This window comes from Cebus imitator, unplaced genomic scaffold (assembly GCF_001604975.1).
Source record: "Cebus imitator isolate Cc_AM_T3 unplaced genomic scaffold, Cebus_imitator-1.0 Scaffold79, whole genome shotgun sequence".
Taxonomy (NCBI): Eukaryota; Metazoa; Chordata; class Mammalia; order Primates; family Cebidae; genus Cebus; species Cebus imitator.
In genome coordinates this window covers 5,670,256-5,696,510 of record NW_016107394.1, presented here as the reverse complement: position 1 = coordinate 5,696,510, position 26,255 = coordinate 5,670,256, and the positions used below count along the sequence as shown (strand labels likewise).

At 37.0% G+C, this 26,255-nt stretch overlaps 1 protein-coding gene across 5 annotated transcripts in view; it reads right to left on the bottom strand.

Annotated features, from left to right (window-relative positions):
* UVRAG (UV radiation resistance associated) overlaps nucleotides 1–26,255 on the bottom strand; it is a 309,856-nt gene that overhangs the window by 192,064 nt on the left and 91,537 nt on the right. For all 5 annotated transcript variants that reach the window (XM_037740137.1, XM_017533023.2, XM_037740138.1 and 2 more), the window contains one exon: nucleotides 23,724–23,809. In XM_037740137.1, the coding sequence (XP_037596065.1) occupies nucleotides 23,724–23,809 (86 nt within the window). The remainder of the gene's footprint in view (nucleotides 1–23,723; nucleotides 23,810–26,255) is intronic.

The following is a 26,255-nucleotide window of genomic DNA, read 5'->3' as shown; positions in this document are numbered from 1 at the left end:
AAAAAAAAAAAAAAAAAAAATCTGAGAAACTTCTAGTCCCAAGCATTTTGGTTAAGGGATACTCCTGTAAGAATTAGTAACTTTAAAGAAGGCTTTACAGAAAGGAAAACACACTTTAAGATTTTTTAAATATCTTATAGTTTTAGAAAAGTTCTAATTTCCAGAGAAATTCATAATAAAGATATGGAGTAGTATAGACAACAACATAAATCTGAACAGAAACAGCTGGTTTCATCCATATTCTTGGGTTTACACAGACTTTAGGCAGCTCATAAAAGCAAAGTTAGAAGACAATTTTTATGCAGTTTGCTCTCCAGTGTAAGTCAATGAATGACTACTTCCTTCCTTGAGAAAATCTTGCTACAAAATGTCAGCTGAACTCAACAATGTGCTTATTAAGGATATAGCTGAAAACGCTGGCACACAGCCTCTTTTTTTTTTTTTTCAGAATGGTAACAAACACTCATACTGACAGGCAATTTAATAATAAAGTCATAAGCATTTTTTTGAAGGCTGAATTTTCATAATTAATGATGTCTACTTGTGGAAATACATCAGGCAATTTGACACATTTGAATTTTATAAATATAATAGGTAGTACAGTGTAGAGGTTAGGAAAGTAGGCTGTGGTGTCAGTGATGGTTCAAATCCCAGCTCAGCTGTTTATTAACCATCAGCCAAAAGTTCATAGGTCTAACTTTTCTGTGCTTCATCTGCAAAATGAGATAAAAATTGTACATTCTTCAAAGGTTTATTCTGATAATTAAATACTTCAAAAGCATCTACAGTTTTATCACTTGATAAGTACTCAAATATTAGCAGTAATTCTAATTATTACTATCCCCTTAAAACTTACATACGTATTCCAGCAAGAAGGCTACTGTCCAAAGCACTTTGGGAGTTCTCCACAAAACTTGTGGTACTGTCATTGAATATCCTCTATAATGGCAAATCTCCACCTTTGCTAGAGGACTTGGTATTTTAGGAATCATTAAAATTAATCTGGGTTAAATTTTTGTGAATTATAAGGCAATCAATCAAACTGGATAATGACCTTTTAAGAATAGAAAATGTGATGGTATAGTAAATCACTTTTTTTAAAAAATGTTGTTTTAGAAATAACTATAAAACTGACTCTTATGTCAATTAAGGTTACCTTTACAGTGAAAGGACCATGACAATGTTAGTACTAGGAGTTATTTTAGAAGTCTTTTAATTCAATGCTCTCATTTTAAATACAAAAATGAAACAACAGTTAAGATTAAATAATTTGTCCAGTGTCTCAAAGCTATGCCAGTCAGAAAGCTAAGACTAAAGGCCAAGTTTCTTAATTTCTAGTTCCCTTGTTTCTCTACACCACATTGTCTTCTTGTCTTCTTTGTACCATTTGCCTGCTACATTTAGAGTTATGTAAATGGCTTTATTACTAGATTTAGAAAGCTTAAAAGTTGCTCCCAGAAGTTGAAACATTTTCATGGAATCCCCTATTGCCAATACATGTGATTAAATTTGCTCATTTATGTTTCTGGTTTAGTGTTTCAGAATTGGCTTAACAAATTTCTCCATTTGGCCTACTATCTGAAGAAAAAGAACAAACATGAAATTCTTTCTGTATTGGCAGTGTTGTTGCAGTTTTAACTGGACACAAATCAAAATTACCACAGTGTCTCCAAAGTCAAGTTTCTACCAGCATACTAGTAATTACAATTATTGAAGTCTGGTCCAAAAAATAAAACACCATACTCTCCTTTTCCCTCCCTTTTCATCCCATTGGACCTCCAGTTCATTACCAGCCTCACATATTCTCAAATGCCTCCCAAGCCTTTTAATCACTGATAAGCAAAAAGCAATCTGAAGAGGGTGAAAACTTTAGACTATATGCTCATGAGGCTTCCTGAGTTATACAGGGTGTGTATGTGTGTCTGTGTGTATGTATGTGTGAGTCTATATACATATATGTGTAGGGGTTATACAAGGACACTTTGCTATAGTGAAAAAGACATTTGAAGGGAAGGCCAAAAGATATGGTTCAAAACTCAGTTCTACCAATTCAAGAGCTATGATTTAGAGGATATCATGTAACTCTAAGCTCTGAGTTCTCTACGGGAAGGAATCAGATCCTATGACTCTAACTCCCATTCTACTCTGCCTGGCCCGTTGTCAGCTTTCCATAAGATTGGTTCAAGTTTGAACAAGAACAAAGAGGACAAAGAACATTTGGGTAGAAACTATTCAAAATGAAACACAGGGGAAGTAAGACTAAAACACAAACAAAAGAAAAGGCATCAGTGTGTGGTAGCACAGCTGCTCAAGGACCAATATACATTTAGTTGGAGTTCAAGAAAAGGCAAACAAAAGGAGTTCTTTTCTGAAGGAGGAGACAGAAAAATAATACTTGAAAAATTAATGGCTGTAAAATATCCAAATGTGATGAGTATTACAAACCCATAGATCCAAGAATACCAACAAATATCAGGCCTGAAAAACTATACCAAGGTACATAGAAGCAAACTACCTTACAATAGTGATGAAGCAGCCCAAGGAAAAAGACACACTACATAAAGGAGAGAATACTAGAATGACAGATTTCTCACTGGAAACAATACAAGCGAGAAAACAGTGGAGCAACATCTTTAAAGAATTAAAAGACATAAAAAACCCGTAACCTAGATTTCCAAACCCAATGAAAGTATTTTCCAAAAACTAAGATGATATAGAGATGTTTTCAGACATACTGAAAGAGTTCAATTACCAGTAGAAATGCACCATGAGAAACGCAAAAGGAAATACTTCAGACATTAGGAAAATGATACCAGATGAAAATAAATAAAATGAAGAGCACTAGAAATGGTAATTACATTGGCAAATATTAAAACTTTTTTTTTTTTTGAGATGAAGTCTCACTCTGCCACTGAAGCTGAAGTGCAGTGGTGTGATCTCAGCTCACTGCAACCTCTGCCTCCCAGGTTCAAGTTATCCTCCTGCCTCAGCCCTCTGAGTAGCTGGGATTACAGGCGCCCACCACCATACTTGATTAGTTTTTATATTTTTAGCAGAGACAGGGTTTTCCATGTTAGCCAGGCTGGTCTCAAACGCCTGACCTCAGGTGATCCACCCACCTCAGCCTCCCAAAGTGCTGGGATTACAGGCATGAGCCACGGTGCCCCACCTAAAAACTTTTGTTATTATTTAAATTGCTTTAAAAGTTAATTAACTGGAGGTTGGTGACCTGTCAGCTACTCAGGAGGCTTAAAACAGAAGATCACTTGAGAACAGGATTTTGAGACCAGCCTGGGCAACACAGCAAAATCTCATCTCTAAAAAATTTTAAATTAGTCAAGCATGGTGGTCTGAACCTGTAGTCCCAGCTACTTAAGAGGCTGAGACTAGAGGATCCCTTGAGCGAAAGAGTTTGAGGAGCTGTGATCAGGGCACTGCATTCCAGCCTTGGAGACACAGCAAGATCTTGTCCCTAAAAAAAAAAAAGAGAGAAATATTTAAGTCAATCAACAGTGCTTTTTTTTTTCTTAATTCTATACTAAAACAAAACAAAACAAAACTCCTCACAGAGGGCTGGGCGTGATGGCTCACGCGGTAATTCAAGCACTTTGGAGGCCAAGGCAGGCGGATCACCTGAGGTTGGGAATTCAAGACCAACCTGACCAACATGGTGAAACCCTGTCTTTGAAAAAAATAAAAAATAAATAAATAAAAATAATTAAAACTCCTTAGAGAAATGATTAATTCTAATGCAGGGGAAAAAAGAATATGAGCCTACAATGTATTGTGCCAGAAAGAGTAAGGACATACTCAAAGAGTGATGGAAATATGTCTTAAGAACACAGAAGCCAGATTGAAGAGGTTCCCATGGCCAATACTGGAGCTATTTCAGTATCAAAATAAATAATTATACTACCAGGCAATCTGATTCTATGTACCTTGGTATAATTTTCTTTGTGTTTTTCAGGCCTGATATTTGTTGGTATTCTTGGATCTATGGGTTTGTATTACTCATCACATTTGGATATTTTACAGCCATTAATTTTTCAAGTATTATTTTTCTGTCTCCTCCTTCAGAAAAGAACTCCTTTTGTTTGCCTCTTCTTGAACTCCAACTAAATGTATATTGGTCCTCGAGAAGCTGTGCTACCACACACTGATGCCTTTTCTTTTGTTTGTGTTTTAGTCTAACTTCCCCTGTGTTTCATTTTGAATAGTTTCTACCCAAATGTTCTTTGTCCTCTTTGTTCTTGTTCAAACTTGAACCAATCTTATGGAAAGCTGACTACGGGCCAGGCAGAGTAGAAAGGGAGTTAGAGTCATAGGATCTGATTCCTTCCCGTAGAGAACTCAGAGCTTAGAGTTACATGATATCCTCTAAATCATAGCTCTTGAATTGGTAGAACTGAGTTTTGAACCATATCTTTTGGCCTTCCCTTTGAATGTCTTTTTCACTATAGCAAAGTGTCCTTGTATAACCCCTACACATATATGTATATAGACTCACACATACATACACACAGACACACACACACACCCTGTATAACTCAGGAAGCCTCATGAGCATATAGTCTAAAGTTTTCACCCTCTTCAGATTGCTTTTTGTTTATCAGTGATTAAAAGGCTTGGGAGGCATTTCAGAACATGTGAGGCTGGTAGTGAACTGCAGGTCCAATAGGATGAAAAGTTTTTGTATCAAATAACAGAAACAAAGTACCTTATTTCACGTTTTAGTGATAACCATCATAAGGGAAAATAGAAAGTGTGAAAGGTGATTAGTGCTAAAGAGTGCAACTGGGTTAAGGTTGGGAGGGTTGAACGATAACTTTTGCTTTTCACTTTAGAATTTTTTTTTTTTAATTGTATATAGGTTTCACTTTTTAAAAAATATGCTGGGTGGGATTGGGGGGTGAGTTTGGTCAGGGTAGAAAAGGAAAGATGGTATCGCTTTTTCCAGGAAGTTTCCCATGACTACCTTGGGGTCTCTTCCCCGTGTTTCCAAGAAGCAAACATGAGACACTATCAGAGCATTTAATATACTGCACTGTGTTTGTGTGCTTAGTTGTATGACTAACACACTAGACTAAAATCTCCTGGAAGGCTGGTGTCATAACTTGACATTTGTATGTCTAGCATATAACACCACAATAACTACAAGAGCAATAAGTATCTGCTGAATGAAAATAACACATGAGCCAGGCACGTGGCTCACGCCTGTAATCCCAGAACTTTGGGAGGCTGAGGAGGGTGAATCACAATATCAGGAGTTCGAGACCAGCTTGACCAACATGGTGAAACCCCATCTCTACTAAAAATACAAAAATTAGCCAGGCGTGGTGGCACACACCTGTAATATCAGCTACTCAGGAGGCTGAGGCAGGAGAATCGCTTGAACCCGGGAGGCAGAAGTTGCAGTGAGCCAAGATGGTGCCACTGCTCTCCAGCCTGGGTGACAGAGCAGACTCTGTCTCAAAATAAAAAAGAAAACAACACAAAAAGATGATCATACAAATTATTTGGAAAACAGCATTGAAAAAAGGGAAAGAAAAGAGAAAAGAAACTCCTCAAAATCATAAAATGAACCTCAACATTTATAGTTCTGTCATGATAACTATATTTCACCAAAAAATTCATTTTGAAAACAAACTTTTGATACATTCCCAGGAAAGGTTAAAAGAAATTAAAAATGAAAAAAAGAAAAGAAAGAAATTTCCGGCCGGGCATGGTGGCTCATGCCTGTAATCCCAGCACTTTGGGAGGCCGAGGTGGGTGGATCACCTGAGGTCAGGAGTTCAAGACTACCCTGACCAACAAGGTGAAATCCCGTCTCTATTTAAAAAAAAAAAAAGGAAGAAAGAAAGAAAGAAATTTCCAACACCTTACCTGTTCCATTTGCTTTCTCTAAGAGGTCGTTTTCGCCACCTCTTGTGAGTAGTAAAAACTCAGCATCAAATACAGGCTGACTTCCAGATGCCAACACATACCATGCCTTGTCAGAATACTTTTCGGAATGGTGAATTTATTTATGCATAAATAATGTTTCAAGTCTATTCAAATGGCTCCACAGAGTAATTCCAACACCATCAAAATCTGCTCACATTCAAAAGAAAACCTTACTTTAAAACAAGCACTGTAAAGTTATGATCTCCAAGGCTACAGGGGACAGCTCCGTGTTGAAGCATCAAAATTGGAATGCTTAGCACATTTTGAATAAGTTTTTTTCTCAGAGCAAGTATAAAACTTTTTCTGTCTGCTCTATATAAAAACAGTTCTATAATAATAGTTTATCATAGAAAGAATCAGTAAGTTAGACATTCATTTTTAGCCTTGAAAATGCAATATTTGAAGTCAGCTATTTCACCAGTCTTACTGTTCAGTACCAATGTCTCAAGAAATGTTAGAATTACATGGTCCTTTGATCAAATAATCAACAAAGAAGAATGGAATTGTGGTAAGATCTTTAAAAAAGGATAAAAGACTTTCATTAAGCATATAAATTCTACTGAAGCAATGTATCCTGTTAAAAATACCATGGAACAGAAGAGGCCTCAAGCTTTTGGAAGGTGCTAAGAAAGCAGTGAACTATCTTAGACAAGTTATTAAACTTTCCTGAGCCTCAGTTTATTCATTTGCCTAACGTTCCAGGTTGTTAAGAGAATTAAATAGGATCATAAAATATATACAACACCCAGCACAATATTTGCAAATGACAGGCAATCAAAAAAAGTTGTGATTAGTATTGAGGAGATGAGGTATCTATATAAAAAGATAATGCAACGTTAATAAAGCGAAGTATCCAGGGCACAGAATGCTTTCTATGTGCCATATGAGTACAGGAATGAAGTGAGATCCAACATTGCTTCCTAGAGCAGAGGAATGTGATCTACATCTGTAAGAATGTATTTAACAAGCCAGGCAAGCATTCCCACCTTTCCACATGCTGGTAACCAGGTGTAATCTTCTGTTCCTTACACTGCCTTGTAAACTCTCACTTATTCCTTATTAATTTAACACCCGCCACATGACAGGGAACAAGCTTAGCACCAGTGGCGGTAACCGTGAGCAAGATAAACTAGAGTCCCTGTCCCCCACAAATCTATTTGGGGGTTACAGAATAATTAAACATAGAATCCCATCACCATGTAAAATTTTGTAATAGAAGATGACAAGGGACTTCATTTCTCTCCCTCACTAACATATACACCAAAATAAAAATATGACCGAGCATGCTGAGGCCAAGATTTAGATTTAAGGGTAATGCAGGAGGTTCCCTCAGGCCTAAATCCTCCTATTTTAACCCAGTCCTTTTCCAAAGAGTTTAAGCGACTACACCCTTCCTTTGGGCACCTACTCATAAAACAACTCTCTGATTTTCATTCTGCTACTGTTTATTCTATGCAGAGCTTCTCATCTGAACTGACAGAATGGAGGAGGATAACTGACAGAGTAATACAAGGTCTACTAAAAACAGATTATCAATAAAGACTTGCCACTAATGACATTTTATTTCAAATAATTAATGAGCATTCTTTTATTGATTCTCACAGTCACATAATCATAATTGTTCAATCATTTAAAATGTTGGAAAACACTTCCATTCTTCTTTGTACCATTTCCACCACACATCAAAACCGCTCTCATATATGTCACCAGTGAGCTCCAAGTTGCTAAATTCAGCTTTCAAATCTTAACAATCACATTACTCAACCAATCAGCAACTTTTTTTTTTTTTTTTTTTTTCCTGAGGCAGAGTTTCACTATGTTGCCTAGGCTGGTCTCAAACTCCTAGGCTCAAGCGATCCTCCCACTTCAGCCTCCCAAAGTGCTGGGATTACAGGCATGAGCCACCATGCTCCAGCCATCAATATTTGATTCAATTAATCACTCTCTTAGAAACATTTAATGTACTTTGACCTCTGGGACACCTCTTTGTCCTAGACTCTCCCCTACCTCATTAGCTATCCTTCTCTTCTGTTCTGCCATCCTCTTCTTAAATGTTGGAATGCCTTGAGTGAAATCTGGAAGGTAGAAGGGATAGAGGCCATTCTTCCTGCAACAGTGACAAGCTCTCTCAGGAGTGAGTTTCTGCAGTAGACAGTTTCTTTATTTAGGTGTCTGGTAAGTGTGTGATGGCTACTTCACCAGCAGCAGTTTTCTGATTGTTGGATCACAGCTGTGGTGGGTTGACCCGGAAGGCCAGTCTATTCTCTACACCAGAGGCTTTTTTTTATTTTTTTCCTTTTTAGAGATGGAGTCTCAGCTTTGTTGGCCAGAATAGAGTGAGTGGCACAATGAGAGCTCACTAAAGCCTCAAATTCCTGGGCTCAAGGGATCCTCCAGCCTTAGCCTTCCGAGTAGCTAATCAGAGGCATTTTTTTATAACTAAAAATCAGATCCCATCAATCCCTTGCTCAAAGCCCTCCAACAACTTCTTATGCTTGGAAAAAAAAATTAAAACACGATCTGACCTTTGCCAACTTTGCTCACTATGCCCAAACTAGACTGACCTCCTAGCTATTCTTACAACAAACCAAACTCATTCCTACCTGCTATGTCTTCTGTCTGCAATGTTCTTTCTCCAAATGCCCATCCAACCTTTGTCTTATCTTTTGCAAGTCTTTGTTCAAATATTTTCTTCTCTTCAGTGAGGTCTTCCCTGATCATCCCACCATCCTCAGTATCTACCAACCTCTATCCTCCTCCTACTACTTTTTCTTCATAGCACTTACCACTAGCAACACATTTGTAACCAATTAATTTATTTACTTCTAAATCTCCTACTAAGATGTACACTCCATGAAGACAGTACTTCTCTCTTTTTCACCATATAGCAAGAGCGTAGAAATAAAAAACACTCAATGAAAGTAGCTATCATTATATTCTACTCTCAGAAATAACAAGAACCTATATACTTTTTCTCTTCCAAATTACACCCTGGCCAGGTGCCGTGGCTCAAGCCTGTAATCCCAATACTTTTGGATGCCAAGGCGGACGGATCATCCTAAGTCAGGAGTTAGAGACCAGCCTCACCAATATAGTGAAACCCCAGCTATACTAAAAATATAAAAATTAGATGGGCATGGTGGCACACGCCTGCAGTTCCAGCTACTTGGGAGGCTGAGGCAGGAGAATCACTTGAACCTGGGAGGCATATGTTGCAGTGAGCTGAGATAGCGTCATTGCACTCCAGCCTGGGCAACAAAGGTAGACTCCATCTCAAAAAAAAAAAAAAAAAAAAAAAAAAAAAAAAAAAAAAAAAAAAAAAAGAATTACAACTCCTTCAGAAAGAGCCCAAATTCTATATAGAAAGTGGGTGGCAGCATGGGAAAAAAGGAAAGAAACTGGAGTAAAAAAATCCTGCCTCTACCACAATGCGACCGTAGGCAAATCAATTTCCCTTTCTGGATCTCATGAGTAAAAGAGCAATAACAATAACTAGCAGCAATCCACACATTTGCTTTGAGGATTAAATGAGATAAAGCATGTAAAAAACTTACCTGGCAGATAGGATATATCCAATAAATGTGTCTTTTACTGTTATTACCCCAAAATTGTTTGCCAAATTAACTACATAACCGTTTAAAGACAGCAACTATAACCCCAAAGTCCTCTCTTCTCCAGGCTAAATATCCTCTACTCCCAACTAGTCTTTATATGACTGCTTTAAAATCATTCATCGTCCTGGCCATCTCCCCTGGCTCTTTCCCATCAAAGTACACTGGGACCCAAATTAAACAGAATATTCCAAATATGATCTAATGAATACAAAGTCCAGGAAGACTGTTGCTTCTCTTGATCTGGATAATATATTTTAATTAATGCAATATAAGATCATCTTAGCTCCTTTTTTAATGCTGCTGAGTCAATTTCTTGGCTTACACTGAATTTTTCGTAAGTTTAAATCTCCAGATGTTCTCCCCATAAACTGTTTAAAGTCAGTTCTCCTCCCATGTTCAAATTTAACTCTGTCACTAGAATCAAAGAATCTCAGGAACAGAAAAATCAGTGCTAATGTGGAAAAGTCATTTTCCTCTATGACATTAGTTTGCTTCTTGCAGAGTCTGAATTTAAGGAATGGAAGCCTCAGAACAGTCAGGGATGCCAACTAAGAAAAAATCATCATGTCCAATCACTTCACACTTAACATATTGAGGGAAAAGACGTAAAAGGACCCATGTGGTTATGGTCATAGAGTCAGAAACACTCCTCAATAGCAAACCATTAAGACCTCCTCCACCAGGAGGCACGAGGTGAGGAGTGTATTAAGCATACTCTGGAGGGCTCCAGGAAAGCCTATTAGGAAAGTCTCCACTGTGTGGGTGCCACAAGGCCCTAAGAAATTCCTGGCCCATTTTATGTTGGTGCATCATCAAAAACAATTTTACTGGGAAGAGTAAGGGTGCTGTAAGGCAGTCTCAACAAGATAAAAGAATGTTACGGGGAATTCCTCCACATGAAAGGGAGAAGTATAATGGAAAGGCCTTTACCACTAACCTGACTTGGACTCTGCATGACTTCCTAGCTGAACACCTGGGAACTACAATTCTCAACTTTTGGAAGCTTCAGTTTGCTCACCAGGAGAATGGAATTATAATACTAGCATGGCTATTATGAACACAATAAAAAGACATATGCTAAGTTTTAGCATTTAAGTGAAATGCTATTTCACTTAATAGCATTAATGTATTTAAGCAAAAATTAAATACTCAAATCTTATTTTCCTTCTCAACCCCCTGTGTAGGCCCTTTGTAGAAAAGGAATTCTGACTTATTCCTAGAACACAACATATTTAGAGATTATTATTCATTTCTCAATGAATGAAAGACCCTTTGCTTGCTGTATCTGTTAATCTGTCCTACTAGAATATAAATCCCTAAGGTAATAATCTGGCTTCTTACTCTAATAGAGTATTTCCAGTCATAAAGAATCGACTGTAAGAATAAAGTTATTACAAAGTGCACTCTCAATAGATGAACATGCCAAGTCTCAGATTCTCTTCCAAGGTGAAACATCCACTTTTGGAGCAAAAGTTACTGCAAGGGCCAGTTGATACCCTGATAAACTTAATGTATTAATTCTCCTAAAATCTTCGATAAGTTTTCTTAATAAAATGGCATGTAAAAATCAAGTTATGGGTGGGGTAGGTGTTTAATGGTAACTGGTTATTTTTATTGGCAGAGACATCAGGGTGAACTCACTAAACCTTGGAATGCTGCCTTGGAACATGCCTGGCACCAGTGGGAATGTAGAAGTTACAAGGCAGCTATGAGAGATGTGACCGTAAAGCCTTAATTCTCAGTGACATCTTAAACAAAGCAGTCTCAGTAAAGTAAGCCTGTGAATTCAGGTCAAAATTAAAGGACAGGGGCGGAGACAGAGAACATCTCTTGGGCAGAAGACTACATATACTTAACTGTCCTCAAAGAATGCTTTGCTTCTTTATGCTGATTTTATTCTTCCTATTTTATTCTTTATTCACCTTTTCAACATTAGAAAACTGACTTTTGCTCTACGCCAAGAGTTCTGAAGACTGTTTTGGGGATGGCTCATTTACCTTGCCCATTACATTTCCATTCTCTATTAAACATTCAGTAAACTAGAGAAAATGAATTTAGTAGCGTGAATTGCCTATAAGAGGTCCTAGTTAAAGACTACGAGATCTATCAGTAAGTCCTGACTACTGGTTCTCTCATTTAGTAAACTGTAGTTCATTTACAAGCAATGCTTTCAACATTAATTTTTCATTTGCATGCGCTGTATTCAAAATGAAATATTAAGTTATTTTATTTTAAAAAATATACTATAACTGTGGTGAAACACAGCCAAGGTTAGTACTAATCATCTTTGGAAAGGTAATTAAAAATCTACCATTTTTAAAGTTTCTCCAAAAATCTACCTGATTCAGTATTATCCAACAGGATTATATTTTACCCATTTCTTCATTCATTCATTCATTTAACAAACATCTGCCGAGCATTCACTCTGAGCCAGCTTGGTCTGTATGCTAGGAACAACATTGTAAACTAGAGATATAAATTCCCTAAACATATATAGTCTATAGTCTCCATTCTCATTCTGAGAAACACTTTTCAGGCAAACGTATCTGAAATACTTTTCGTCTACATGAAAAAAGATTACGATTTCAACATCAGAAAGCATCCTGTCCAAGAAGAGTTTATATGTAACAACATTGCTAACTAAAACATTAGCACAGTTTCTGGTCTTAATTAGAAAATGTGCTATAAATTATTGAAATGATTGAAAGAATTATAAAATAAAACTATGTGCACTATTTTAGCAATAATGTTGGAAATCTAGAGGAAATAGATGGTTTCCTACCAAAAAGCAAATTGTCAACAATAAACCAAAGAGAAGCAAGAAAAAATGGACAGAGCAATGAGCACTAAGGGGATTGAAATAAGACTTACCCTTATAAAATGCACCTGGACTGGACGATTTAATAGCTAAGTCCTAACCTTCAAAAAGCTAAAAATTTCCAAAATTATTTAATCTGTTTCGGATGGTGATGATGATGATAGCTGGCACATACGATTCAGACACTGTACTAAGCACTTCACATTAATACCTTTAATCTTCCCACCAATCCAGGGACAGATGCTCTTATCATCATCATTTTACACATTAGGATCATGAGATAAGATGGAAAGCTTCACAATTCATTCACAATTCAAAGATCTTGGGAGAGATGGTAATTTACGCCCTCCCCCCACAACAACAAAATAACAACTGCTAAAAACTAATCGTGCTTATAAGTAATGATCAAAAGAATAAACTATAGCTCGCCAATAATACAACATTGGGAAATCCACATACTGTATTGCAATTATAAAGTTAGAAGAAATATAATATTAATAAATGTGGAAAGGCATTTCAAAAAATTCAGTAAACCATTCCTAATAAAAGCATTGAGTGAATAAAAAGAATTACTCAAAATATTTTCCTTTTCCTTTTTTTTTTTTTTTGAGACACAGTTTTGCTCTTGTTGCCCAGGCTGGAATGCAGTGGTACAATCTCAGTTCACTGCAACCTCCACCACCCAGGTTCCAGTGATTCTCCTGCCTCAGCTTCCCAAGTAGCTGGAATTACAGGTGTGTGCCACCCCACCCAGCTAATTTTTGTGTTTTTAGTAGAGACTGTGTTTCGCCACATTGGCCAGGCTGGTCTAGAACTCTTGACCTCAGGTGATCCACCTGCCTTGGCCTCCCAAAGTGCTGGGATTACAGGCATGAGCCAACACGCTCAGCCAGTATTTTCCAAAATTAACAGAAAGTACTCTGAACAGCAAACTGCTGAACTTTTTCAATTAAAGCAAGGAACTGGGATGCGCGCAATGCCCTACTTTTCAACATTATTTTGAAAGTTCTAGGTTTAGCAAACGCAGCAAGACTGGAAAATCAGCATAAACATTAAAGAAGAAAGGCCTATATTTTTACCGATGATAATGTGTTTGCCAAAAAAGGAGAAGTTTCCTTTAAAAATAATAACAATAGGCTGGGTGCGGTGGCTCATGCCTATAATCCCAGCACTTTGGGAGGCCAAGATGGGTGGATCACGAGGTCAAGGGATCGAGACCATCCTGGTCAACATAGTGAAAGCCCGTCTCTACTAAAAATACAAAAATTAGCTGGACATGGTGGTGCGCGCCTGTAGTCCCAGCTACTCGGGAGGCTGAGGCAGGAGAATGGCTTGAACCCAGGAGGTGGAGGTTGCGGTGAGCCGAGATGGCGCCATTGCACTCCAGCCTGCGTAACAAGAGTGAAACTGCGTCTCAAAAAATAAATAATAATAATAATAACAATAAAAACAATTAGATACATTACTAAATATAAATGAGATTTTCTTAGAATTATAGCTTTTCCTTACAATAGCAGTAAGCACACAAGAATGGAAATGGAACACCTATTTTGTATAAAATACTGTAAAAACTATAGCATATTTAAAAACAAATGTAACAGAAAGGCAAATGACTATATGAAGAAAACTACAAAATTTTGTTGAAGGAGTAAGATAAAACATAAACAAATGAAAAGACACCATGTTCTTGGATAGGAATACTAATACAAAATGACAGCTTTCCCAAAATGAATGTAAAAATTCAACTAATATAAAAATTTCAATTAAAATTCCAATAAGGTTGATGTTTTAAAGATAAAATAAGCTTAAAGTTCACATAAAAGAATAAAGTTCTGAGAATAGCAAAATAATAGTATCAAAAAGAAGAGCAGCAAGAGGACTTGCCTTACTTGATATTAGAACACACAAAAAAAATCCACTGTAATTAAATCAATCTGAAAGTTTTAAAATACACAAAAAGGTAAGATTTTAAAAAAAGAGCGAATTCAGAAATAGATCCCAGTACATCTGCACTTTTAAAATATTACAAAGGTATTATTTAAATTCAGTGGGAAAAGAAAGGTGCTGGCACACTGAACTCATCTGTGAAGAAATAATTTCTACCTTACAAGATATGGACTATCTATACAAGATATTTAAGGATATCAGTGTGGATTAAAAGAAAAAAAAGAATAAATTGCAATTTGTATTAAATATTTAATTTAAAAAGTAACATAATATAAATCTCAAAGATAACAGAAAATATCTATTGAAGCAAGGTACAGGAGAGTCCTCTTCAATTCAAGAGTGCCCAGAAGATATAAAACAAAAAACAGAATTATGCAATATTACAAATAAGAACTTTTGTATAAGGTATCATAAGTCAAGATGTAATTGTCAGATTTGGGAAAAAATACCAAGTGTTCTTAGAAATTTATGAGAAAAATGCAAGCAACTCAATTTTTTAAAAATAGGTAAAGTAAATGAATAGGCACATTCATAGAATAATATCCTAAATTGCTAATAAACTTAAGAAAATATATTAAATTTCTCTTGTAGCTCTAACTAAGTACTTGCAACAGGCTGACAAAAATTAAAGTAATACTGAAGTGTTATTTACACTCATCAAATTAGTAAAAATCATAAAAAATGACGATGGCCATTGCCAGCACAAAATCAGCGTAAGCAGTAATGCCATTTATTTTGTGTCCTTTGGGAAAACAACCTGATATCTCTGAAAATTGAAACAATACATACCCTTTGACTCAGAAATCCCACTGCTGGGAATGTAATTCGTGGAAACAAAATTATCATAAAAACAAGGTTATCTATGTATATAAATATTTCCTTCAGTAATGTGCATATTGTCAAAACAAACAAGGATTAAAAACCAGAGCCAGAGTAAATATTATATTAAATGTCTATCAATAGGGTAGTGGCTGAATAAATATGACACGGCCTCACCATGGACTATTATTAAGCCATTAAAAAAGTGAATTAGAGGAATGTACACATAGAACATTGAACAAGAAACCCAAGTATGTATTTCTACTCCAATTTTATAAAACAATAATTCAAACCATATATATAAACCATAAATATATAGAAAACATATACACATATATGTATAAATCATATCTATGACATATACATAGAGACTATGGGAAAAAATACAGACGGATACACATCAGATTGTTAACATAGGTGAAGGGTAACTGGGTTCATATGGACATGTGTTCTGAGTTGGGTGGTTTTCTGGCAGCGGAACTAGGGAGAAGAGCTTAAAGAAGAAGATAAGCCAAAAAATACAAGGAAAGGGGAGGGGAAACACTTCACCCTATAATTACTCCCGTATTTTGCTTAAATCCTATTTTTGTAAAACTATGTGTGTGTATATGTGTGTCTTTTTATGTATGTATACATACATAGATATGTTTGTATTATATGTAAAGAGATGAATAAAGAAGAATAAAATGTGCTGCTACTCATAAATACAAATTTTGGTCTACCAAAACTTACATTAAATACCAAAATTATTTTATTTTAAATTTTGATTGAAAACCTTCCTACCTCTTCTATGTCCCTGCTTTCTTACGAAGGCTCAGATAATTACAATTTTCTATTTTGCTGATTGGCACCCATATGGCATAATGGAAAACAGCAAGTGCACTGGGGCCTGGCAGACCTTTATTCAGACCTGCTTCCACACTTAACCAGCCTGTGGTCCAGGCAAGTCTTCTCACCATTCAAAGTCTGCTTCCTCATCTGTTAAATGGAGACATATTATTAAAAACGAAGACAGTGCACTCATAATTCTCATGGGCAACTTGAGTTATGAACTGCAATACAGAGATGTGCTTGGGCCAAGCACACACACAGCAGTCGGCTATGCTTTTTTATATAGTCGGTCTCTTCTTACAGTTGAACTGTTTCTCCCCCTCTCTCTTTTTACATGAAGTAGTGAGACACGGCTGTTTAAGAATCCAAACACAGTGACTATAAAGGTAGGACAGTAGCTAATACGATTTATCACCCAGCAATATTCCAGAATCAAAGAATATACCACAAACAGAGCAAACTATCAGCTTTCACTTCTTGCTGTTAGTGTGTCTATTTTAATGGTAATCCTCTTAATTCCTCCCCTAACTTACTGAAAATGAGCACACAGAAAATGGGTAAGAGCCTAGACTCTACTGTGAAAAGTAAGTACACAAGTTTTAGTACATAAACTTTGTAAAGTCTGCTTACAGCTGGGTTCTTAGCTGTATTCTGCAGAATTGCAACCACCACTTAGAGAGAGTCCATTAGGCAGGGAGGGGGAAAAAAAACTCTCCTGCAACCTAAAAGTTGGTTATCATATCTGTAATTTTAAGATGATATAAACGAAGTTGCACATTTATACTTCTCATCTCATCTCTCTTCTAAACACTGTGCTAATGATAATTTATTGGTTGTGAGCATTTTCCTGTTAAAACTGGAATTTTATAGCTGAAAGTGCTTTCTAGCAACTTGAGGGGAGGGGGATTTGCTTCTAGAGAGCCAAATAAAGATCTTCTCAAAACACTTATAGAAAAAGTTAGATTAAAAGTCACAAAATCCTGAAAATCTCACCAGATGTTATGTGGAGAGCAGTGGCTGAATGAAAGAAGCAGCTGAAGGTTCATAGACCTGAGTGCATTTTCAACAACTTTTAAATATTAGCCTGGAAATTTTTTACAACTCTCATTTTACCAGATGCAAACCATTAGGAAAAACAAAACCTTAGTCCTCCAGTAACCTGAACAATAGTTCAATTTGATCAATAGAAAAAGCATTTATTATCTGCTTAACATATATATAATACAAAGACCAATAAAACAAGGGTTCTTACCTAAAGGCACTCTCAGTTTGGAGGTATTAAGAGGAGGGGAGGGAAGATCAGGCAATGAGGAACTAATTATAACACATTAAGTATTCCATAAATTATAGCTATAGATAGGGAGTAGGAGGAAGTGAGATAAAGACCATGGTCCCTAACGGTGTGTACTAAAAAAGTCCTTTCAGTATCACATTAAGAAGTATGAACTTTTTAGTTGCAAGTATTTAGTTGAACATGATGGATCAAAGCTTTCTAAGCCCAGCAAGTAAAAAAATTCATGCATCTTTTAAAAGATCACTCTAGCAACTGTGTAAAAGATTATAAAGATTTAAGATAGACTGGTTTATATGATAGGCTTTAGAGCTAGACTGCCTGGATTTGAATACAGGCTCTAACACTAGTTTGTGTGTCCTTGGGTAAGCTACTTAACTGCTTTGTGCCTTAATGACTTCATCTAGAAGATCAGGACTTAGGAAAATACAGATTAAAAACAAAGAAGGGTCGACAGATGAAAAATCTCACCAAAGAATCAACATGATTTATCATCAACTATATCTATCACTAAGGGAAGAAAAATGAAAGAAACAAAAAATGACTAAGATAACTGGCTTGGGAGACTAGCATGGTGATAGTACCATGAGACAAACCAGGGAAAAGAAAGGAAAAGAGGAGTATTAAACCAATGAGTGTAGCTCCAGGCATGTTGGTGTGGAGGTTCCTCAGGGACAAGAGAGTACAAATATCTATGGTCGTTGAAAAATGCGGACTGGAAATTCAAAAGAGAGGCAGGACTCGAGAGATATAAATTGAAGACGTATTAACATGTGGATATTGTTGGTTGTAGCTTTAGTAACACAAGGGGGTGCGCAGGGAAAAAGAGTAATACAGAAGAGTCCAGGTAAGCCCACAAGCCAAAGGAACTCCTACAATTAACCAAGAAATGTTGGTAAGATAAAAGCGGAGGAGAAATACAGCAATAAGAAATAATCTCTTCCTTCAAGAGGATTTCAATGTCATTAAAGAGAAAAGACATACACACATTAAATATTTTTATTATGACTTTAGAATAAAAGTAACTTTGAAAGTAAAACCACCTTTGCAAAAATTATGAGTGACAGAAATCAATCAAGATGGAGTAGCTGACTCCATCTTGCTTTTAGCCTCACAAGCTGTCTTTGCACATTCCTGGGCAGAGGCCAAGCTAACTATGGGAGGAATTTAGTTTAAAGTTTAACTTTAAAATAAAGATGATAACAGTCCCTTCCCAAAACTAAGCTCTTCCTTATTACTTAGGGACCAAAACCACCTTTGTAAAATTATGGTTCAGGAGTCATGTACCCAGAGGTCACAAGGTTTGTAACCTTCCCAATTGCTCCTATAGATAGCATCACTATCATAAAATCTAAGACTGGTGCTTGAGGTATTTTTCAGACTCTGCATTCTGATGGACCAGCTGGTGCCAAACAGGTAACCCATATCAATAAACTGGCTCAATTGGTCTTATGACCCCCCTACAGGAACTAACTTGGTACAAGAAGACAGCTTAGACCCTCTATGATTTCAGCCCCAACCCAACTAATCAGTATTCCCCATTTTATAGGCCCTGGCCTACCAAACTATCCTTGAAACACTCTAGTCCATGAATTCTGAGGAAGTGGGTTTGAGAATTATCTCCCATCCATCCACTTGCCACTGGCAAGTGATAATCCACTGGCCCTGTGATAAACTCTTTCTTTGCTGCAAAACCTGTTCTCAATGCATTGGCTTTTCTTGGCAGTGAGCAAGAAGAACCCATCAGGCAGTTATAAAAGCAGATACAGGAAACACTAGAAAGGCAGAGAGAGAAAGGAAAATTATGCTGAAAAGTGGAAAAGCTAGTGGTAACAAGGAGAAAGAATACTGGCTGGAGAAGAAGCTAATTCCAAGATGGGGTAAGTAAAGAGGAAGAAGAAAACTAGCATTTATTGAATGTCTACTATATGCCAGTAACTGTCCTAAGATCTTTCAAATATTTTACCTTATTTAATTCTAACAATATTTCTAATAGGAGAGACAAATCTTAGCCCCATTTTATAAAAGCAGACTATGGTATACAAAAAGTTAATGTATACTTGCTCAAGGTCTTGCATCTACTCTACCTACGCATGGTAGTTTTAGGTGAAGGAGCAAAGCCCTTGATTTTTCCACCATACTTCCAATTATTAAACTGGCAAAAGCAGGATATTTCTAAAGGAGAAGGGAGAAAAAAACAATAAAAACTATACTTGAAAAAAAAACAGAATTATTACTTTTCTTACCGTAACAGAGCTACCTCTTTGAAAAAGTATAAAAGAAAAAGCAACCAAAATATGAGTTTTTTAACACTAAAAGTAATTTCTGAATCAGAGAACAGGTAAGATTAGATATGAATCATTGCTTCCAGTCGCATCCCTTGGGTCCACTCTGCACTGACACCTTAGTTAGAATTCTAAACTGCAAACCTGACTATGTCACTTACTCCTCCTCTCTTTACAAACTTTCAATAATTCCCTATCATAAACAGGATTTAAAAAAAAAAAAAAACAGAACCAAAAGGAAAAAGCAACCTAATACAGGTATTGATCGACTTACGACCTATGCAACTTACAACCATTCGACTTTTCGACCACAATCGCTAGCCACAACTGCTCCACGTCTGGCAGCACAAACATTGCCCAGCTGGGCGTGCAACAGTGTGGACCAGCTTCTGGCAGCACTACCATCTCCGCGTGCATATGGCCTACTCAACTTACGACCAAATCGTGTTACGACCAGTCTGTCGGAACCAATCGTGGTCGTAGGTTGAGCACTAGCTGTAAGACTATTAGAAAGCTATCTAATAAGCCTATATTCCTTAACCTAAAAGGAATCATGCTAAGAGATTTTTAAGTTAACTCCTAAAAATAAATGCTTACTTATAATTTACAACACTGCTTAATACTCATTTTAATTCCCCAATTTTCTCACCAGAAAATTGTAAAATAAATAAAATTCCAAATGCCAGTTTAGGAATAACATCAACACCTTGTGGTGAAGACCCTAAAATATCAAATATAACAATGAGTAAAGTTGCTCCTAATTAAATGGCTATTTTCCTGAAAACAAGCCTTAATCCAGAGATTTCCAAGGGTTAAGAAGCAATGGGTCAATTGCTAACCCACATTAAACGTAAATTTGGAAAGAACTGCTAATCTTTCACAACACTGAAATTACCCTAAATTCTTAACTATGGGCCAAAGTATCTGAATAAGATCTTAGGTCACTATCCATCTGAAGGAGCTTTTTTTCTTTCTTTTCTTTTTTCTTTTTTTTTTCTGAGATGGGGTCTCACTCTGTCACCCATGCTGGAGTACGGTGGCACAATCTCAGTTCACTGCAACCTCCACCTCCCAGGTTCAAGTGAGTCTCCTGCCTCAGACTCTTGAGCAGCTGGAACTACAGGCATGTGCCACCACATCTGGTTTATTTTTGTATTTTTAGTAGAGACGAGATTTCACCATGTTGGCCAGGCTGGTCTTGAACTCCTGATCTCAGGTAATCCGCCTGCCTCAGCCTTTCGAAGTGCTGGGATTACAGATGTGAGCCACCATGCCCAGCCTGAAGGAGCTTTTAATACCCTGGTTTTAGGTGCTCCAAAGAGTGCCCATTTTTCTGTGACACTCCCACACAAAAAGTAGAAAGAACAGATGCATCCTAGTGGCCAAACAGCACAGTGAAAGTTAATTAACTAGAATATACTCTCAAAAAACAGAATCAGGGCTGGACGCGGTGGTTCGCACCTGTAATCCCAGCACTTTGGGAGGCCGAGGCGGGCAGATCACTTGAGGTCAGGAGTTTGAGACCAGCCTGGCCAACATGGTGAAACACCGTCTCCATTAAAAATACAAAAATTAGCTGGGTGTCGTGGTGCCTGCCTGTAGTCCCATCTATTCAGGAGGCTGAGACAGGAGAATCACTTGAACTCGGGAGATGAGGGTTGCAGTGAGCTGATGTTGCGCCACTGCACTCCAGATGGGGCAACAGTGCAAGACTCTGTCTCAAAAACAAAAACAAAAAACAGAATCAGGAGACTGGGGTTCTAATCACGACTCCAAACAGCATGCAGAATTTTATAGAGCTAAGTGACATTAAAGAATTTAGATGTGTGTTTGCACATAAAATTACGGATCAAGTAGGAGAAATTTTATAAACCAAGAAAGCATCAGGAAAAGAAAAGATATATATTTTTTAAATGACTCCATCCAATGGCAATGTTAGAGAGGAAACCATGAACTAGAGTTTAATGCAATAGGTATAAAATTAAGTTTCCTAAAAATCACTTCACATATAGCATGGCAAGCACTAAGGAAGAGAGGATCATTTAATAGAGCAGATGATGGGTACTCTTTACTAATGTCTGAGAGAACAATCACCAAAAGTTCCATCTGACTCACCAACTTTGATAAGAACAATTTAAAGTTTCCAGTTCCAGAACAACACCCTGGGTTCAGTAAATTTGGTTGATAAATTACCACTTAATCTGGCTTAGGAAAAGTATATCTGTGTTATTAGCTAGGCATGAATTATATAATACCGATGAGGAGACCACTATTAATAATGCAGTTCAAATTACTGACACACCTGAAGAATCTGAAAAATACCCTAGATATGAATCCCTCAAGAGCCAAATCATTGAAAGATCAATTTTCAATAACTGAGCAATTCATCCAAATTAGCCTGATGACTTTGCATTTATGTAGGGCACTGTATTTACCAAAAAATTTCCTCAGTCATTATGCCATGTGTATCTTATAACCACCAGTTTAGGAAGGTGAGACTATTAAAAGGATCTACAAAAACATGCTTGTCAGGAAACCTTCAAAGCATCCTTCAGCCTGGCTCTTACTTCTGTGTGCCCTCAGATAGATAAAACATTGAATGTCTCTTGGCTATAATCAAGATAAAGGCTATCTATCATCCCTGATGTGGGAAAAACGTTTAAGAGAATAAGACAACAAATGTGAAAATGCTTGAAAATTACACTGCTTCCACTTTTTAGAAGTACCAGAGGTCAAATAAATCAGGATAAATCAAAGATAAAGGCAGGATCAGATTAATCAAAGCATCCTCCATTATACCACACTGCTTCACAAGATCCAACAGTCTTTCTTCAGGTCCCGTTCTACATTATCACAGTGTTTGCTACTCCTTGAAACTATCCTCTTTTAGCAAATATGATGCTACACTATCCCAAATCCTCTTCTTCCTTAGTATTTTTTCTTTTAATCCTACTGTTTTCTCTAATAAGGGCACACAATCTCACATTTAGAACATGTCTTTAAAATAATTGTACCTATACCTCATTTTACTAAGAAAACTGAGATCAAGAAATATTAGCGGCTTACTAACATTTCAAACCATTTCTAGACATTCTTTTTAATACTTAAAACTTAGTGTGTCTCCAACTGAAGAGGCTTTAAAATATGTGTATGTATTGACACCTCCCACTATCTCCACCCTCTAATTTCTGAACCCTGTGTGTTCTCCTACATATCCTAAGCAGTCAAGGTGTAGACATCTCTCAAGCAAGAACCAAAACTCAGAAAAATGTATATGGTTACTTTAGTCAAAATCATGTTCCTTAAAATGAATGGACACAGTCCATGTGACCAAACTCTATATTATCATGTGTAATAAGATTCAGGCTCACAAAGGAAAGGCCAATTTTGTAATGTTTCTAAAATAACCATTTCTCCAAGCATCCTTCTGGATTCTTCCTCAAGTACATATATAGAGGATGTCTAATGGTCCGAAATGTATTATGTGTCATGTAAACATTAAAAATACTGTCAAAATCAAATTTCAATGAACAATCTGTCTGAGTAGGGTGAACATAGGTTGAGTGTCACTGCTAACTTTATTTGGAATTGCATTTATTTTGGTAGCTTGCCCCCTGGAAAAATATCCTATATGATCTATCACATTTGAAATTAAAGCCAAATTTTAAAATCTTTCAAAATTAAACCCAGACATTATGAAAATATAGAGCTGAGGCCTATAAGCCTCTGAGCATTAGATACATGCAAAGCTTTTTTGGCTTGCCAAACATAATTCTTTTAAGACGAAGAACAGGTCAAATCTCAAAGCCATGTTTGGGGCTGCTGAAGGGCTTTCCGAGTGATGCTGTAGCTGTTAAGACTTTGATAAGTTTAACTTTTGCACCTTTGATTGCTGTTCTGTAGGGTACAGAAGACCAGAAAATAGCTAATGTCTGTTTTAAGATCACTGGCTTCCAAATATTCTCTCCCACTGTCCAGAGAAAGGAAATGGTCTTCCAAAGACTTTGTAAAAGAGATAAACTTAAATCACTGTAGCAACAAAATTTATGAGGCTTACACTAAAAAATGCTAAGCTTAAATAACAGCCTCTAAAACTCCCATTAATTTTCTCACATTGAAATGTCACAAATGAGAAAGATTCTTTAGAATTCAAGGCGATCTAAGAAGTTTCTTACCGTAGCAAAGAGAAGACATCATAAGAATTGCGAACACAGTTCTGATCCACCTGCAGAAGAATATTCTTCTGAGTAACTGAATAACCCTGAAAGACATTAATCAACAAATTAATCAAAACCAAACCAAATAAAATCTATGCACAAATTAATCATGTTTGTTTTTTAAAAAATATGACATATTAACAACTGAATAAATCTAAACTTTTAGAGATTGCAAATAGTAAAGTATAGTTGCCATATAACAGAAGTCTAACCTTTCAGGCAAGGGAATTTAAAATCAGTTTTGGTGGGGGGATCTGACAAGAGTGGAGAGGGGGTGCACCCAGCCCAGCCCCGAGTCCTGCAGCCTTCCCTCCCACCACAGTGTGGGCCCAGCGATCACTGCCCCAGCCATGGAGCAAGACAATAGCCCCCAGGCCCTGAGGTGGCAGAGCAGATTTGGAGGTGTCACCCTACACTGCCACCCTTGTGCTGATCAGTCATCCCTAAAGAGAGATGAACACAGATCCTTGACCCACTTTGGTAATATCTCCACAGTGACAGATGACAAGGATCACATCCACAATGAGAGGGCTCCAGATGATGACTGAACAACACCTGGAGCGATGGCAGCATGGAGAGGCGCTTGAGGGAGCTGCTGAGAGCACAGGGGCCCAGGAGACCTGCCCACCTGGGATCACAGACACGGAAGTGGAGTCAGGGCTGGGCACCTTTGGGCCATTACAAGAGCCTGCAGAATCTATCCCCACAACTCAGGAGAGAGGCAGTAAAAAAATGCAGCACAAAGGAACCCTCAACCCTTATACCACCACTGGATTCCCAGAAGCCAGCTCAGCTTGAGAGAAGGAGGTATCCTGGAATCAAGACTGCAGTTTGGGAATGCATGAACACTGGATTTGTTTCTCATGTCTTTACTTTTGGGGAAAATCTCGTTTTAAAAAAAATGGTAAATTTGGGGTTAGGTCAAAAATAAAATAAAATACACTTTTTCTCACAGTTTCCCATGGAAACAATGTTTCACATCATAAATAGTGGTGAACCTCCCAAGGAAGCTCCAGAAGTCATTTTAACATATTATGTGACTCAAAAAGAGTATTAACAATAGTATTTCAACAACGCCTAGCCATCATATGTAATGTTTTTATGGGGGAAAGGGCATTCCAAGTTCTGATTAGGAACACCAGAAACAAATATTTCCACTCTATGGTACAAAAGAGTGAGTATACTTTCTAAAAAGAACTTAGGACAATTCCAGAAGAAGAACAGAATAGGTATCTCTGTCATTTATGAAAGGCAGAGTAGGAGGCTGGTTTGAGTAATGATAAAACTCCAGTCTCCTGCATAACCAGTCAACATGAATTACTCTTTCCCTACTGCAATTCCACTGTCCTGATAAATCGGCTCTGTCTAGGCAGCGGGCAAGGTGAACCAATTGAGCAGTTACACCACTGTGCTCCAGCTTGGGCGACAAAGTAAGACCCTGTCTCTTAAAAAAAAAAAACAAAAGGCAGAGTAAACAGTAGTTTAGAAAAAAAGACTCTGGACCCACCAGGATTCCAATTCAAGCCTTCAATACAACCACTGTATAATCTTAAGCAAGGCACCAGAGTGCTCTTAGTTTGACCTTGGTTTCTTCATCAGTAATATGGAGATGGTAACTGTCTCACAAATTGTGGGAATTAAAAGCTAATATCTGTAAAATGAAAGGTGTGTAATAAGCACCATGTACATGTTTGCTATAATGCTAGTAGAAGCATTAAAAGTTATGTCACTACAGACATTAAAAGGGTATTAGGAGAGTATTATTACCAACTTTATGCTAATAACTGTGACAACTTAATTAGACAGGTTCCTTGAAAAGAAACACAAAGTGCCCAGACGCCCTATGAAACATCTAAATAGCCCCATATCTACTTTTTTAGTGAATAAGCAATTGAAAATCTTCCCACATACACACAAAAAATCCATGTCCAAATGGTCTCACTGATGAATTTCATCAAACATTCAAGAAAGAAATAATATCCACTTTACACAAACTCCTTCAGAAAATGGAAAAGGGAACAATTTACAACTTATAAAACTGGGATCACTGATGCCAAAACTGTTAGATAGAGACAACACACACACACACACACACACACAGAGGAAATTATACAATATCCCTCATGAACAGAAACACAAAAATCCTTAGCAAAATATCAGCAAATTGAACCAGCAATACATTATGAAGATTAAAAAGGACACAGTATTAACCGGATATAGCCTAAGAAAGTCTAGTTAATCTACCTTTTAAAAAACAATCAACTAGACAAATACATGAAACAATTCTTATAAATCTATCTTGATGGGCAAATCATTAAAAAGGTGCAATGTGAAAACAATAACATAAAGGTGGGGGAACACAGCTATACAGAAGCAAAGCTTTTTTATTAAAACTAAGTTGGTATTAATTCAAACTAGGCTGTTATAAATTAAAGAAGCTTGTTCTTTAAAAAGACCCAACTTTGACAAATCTTTTTTTTTTTTTTTTTT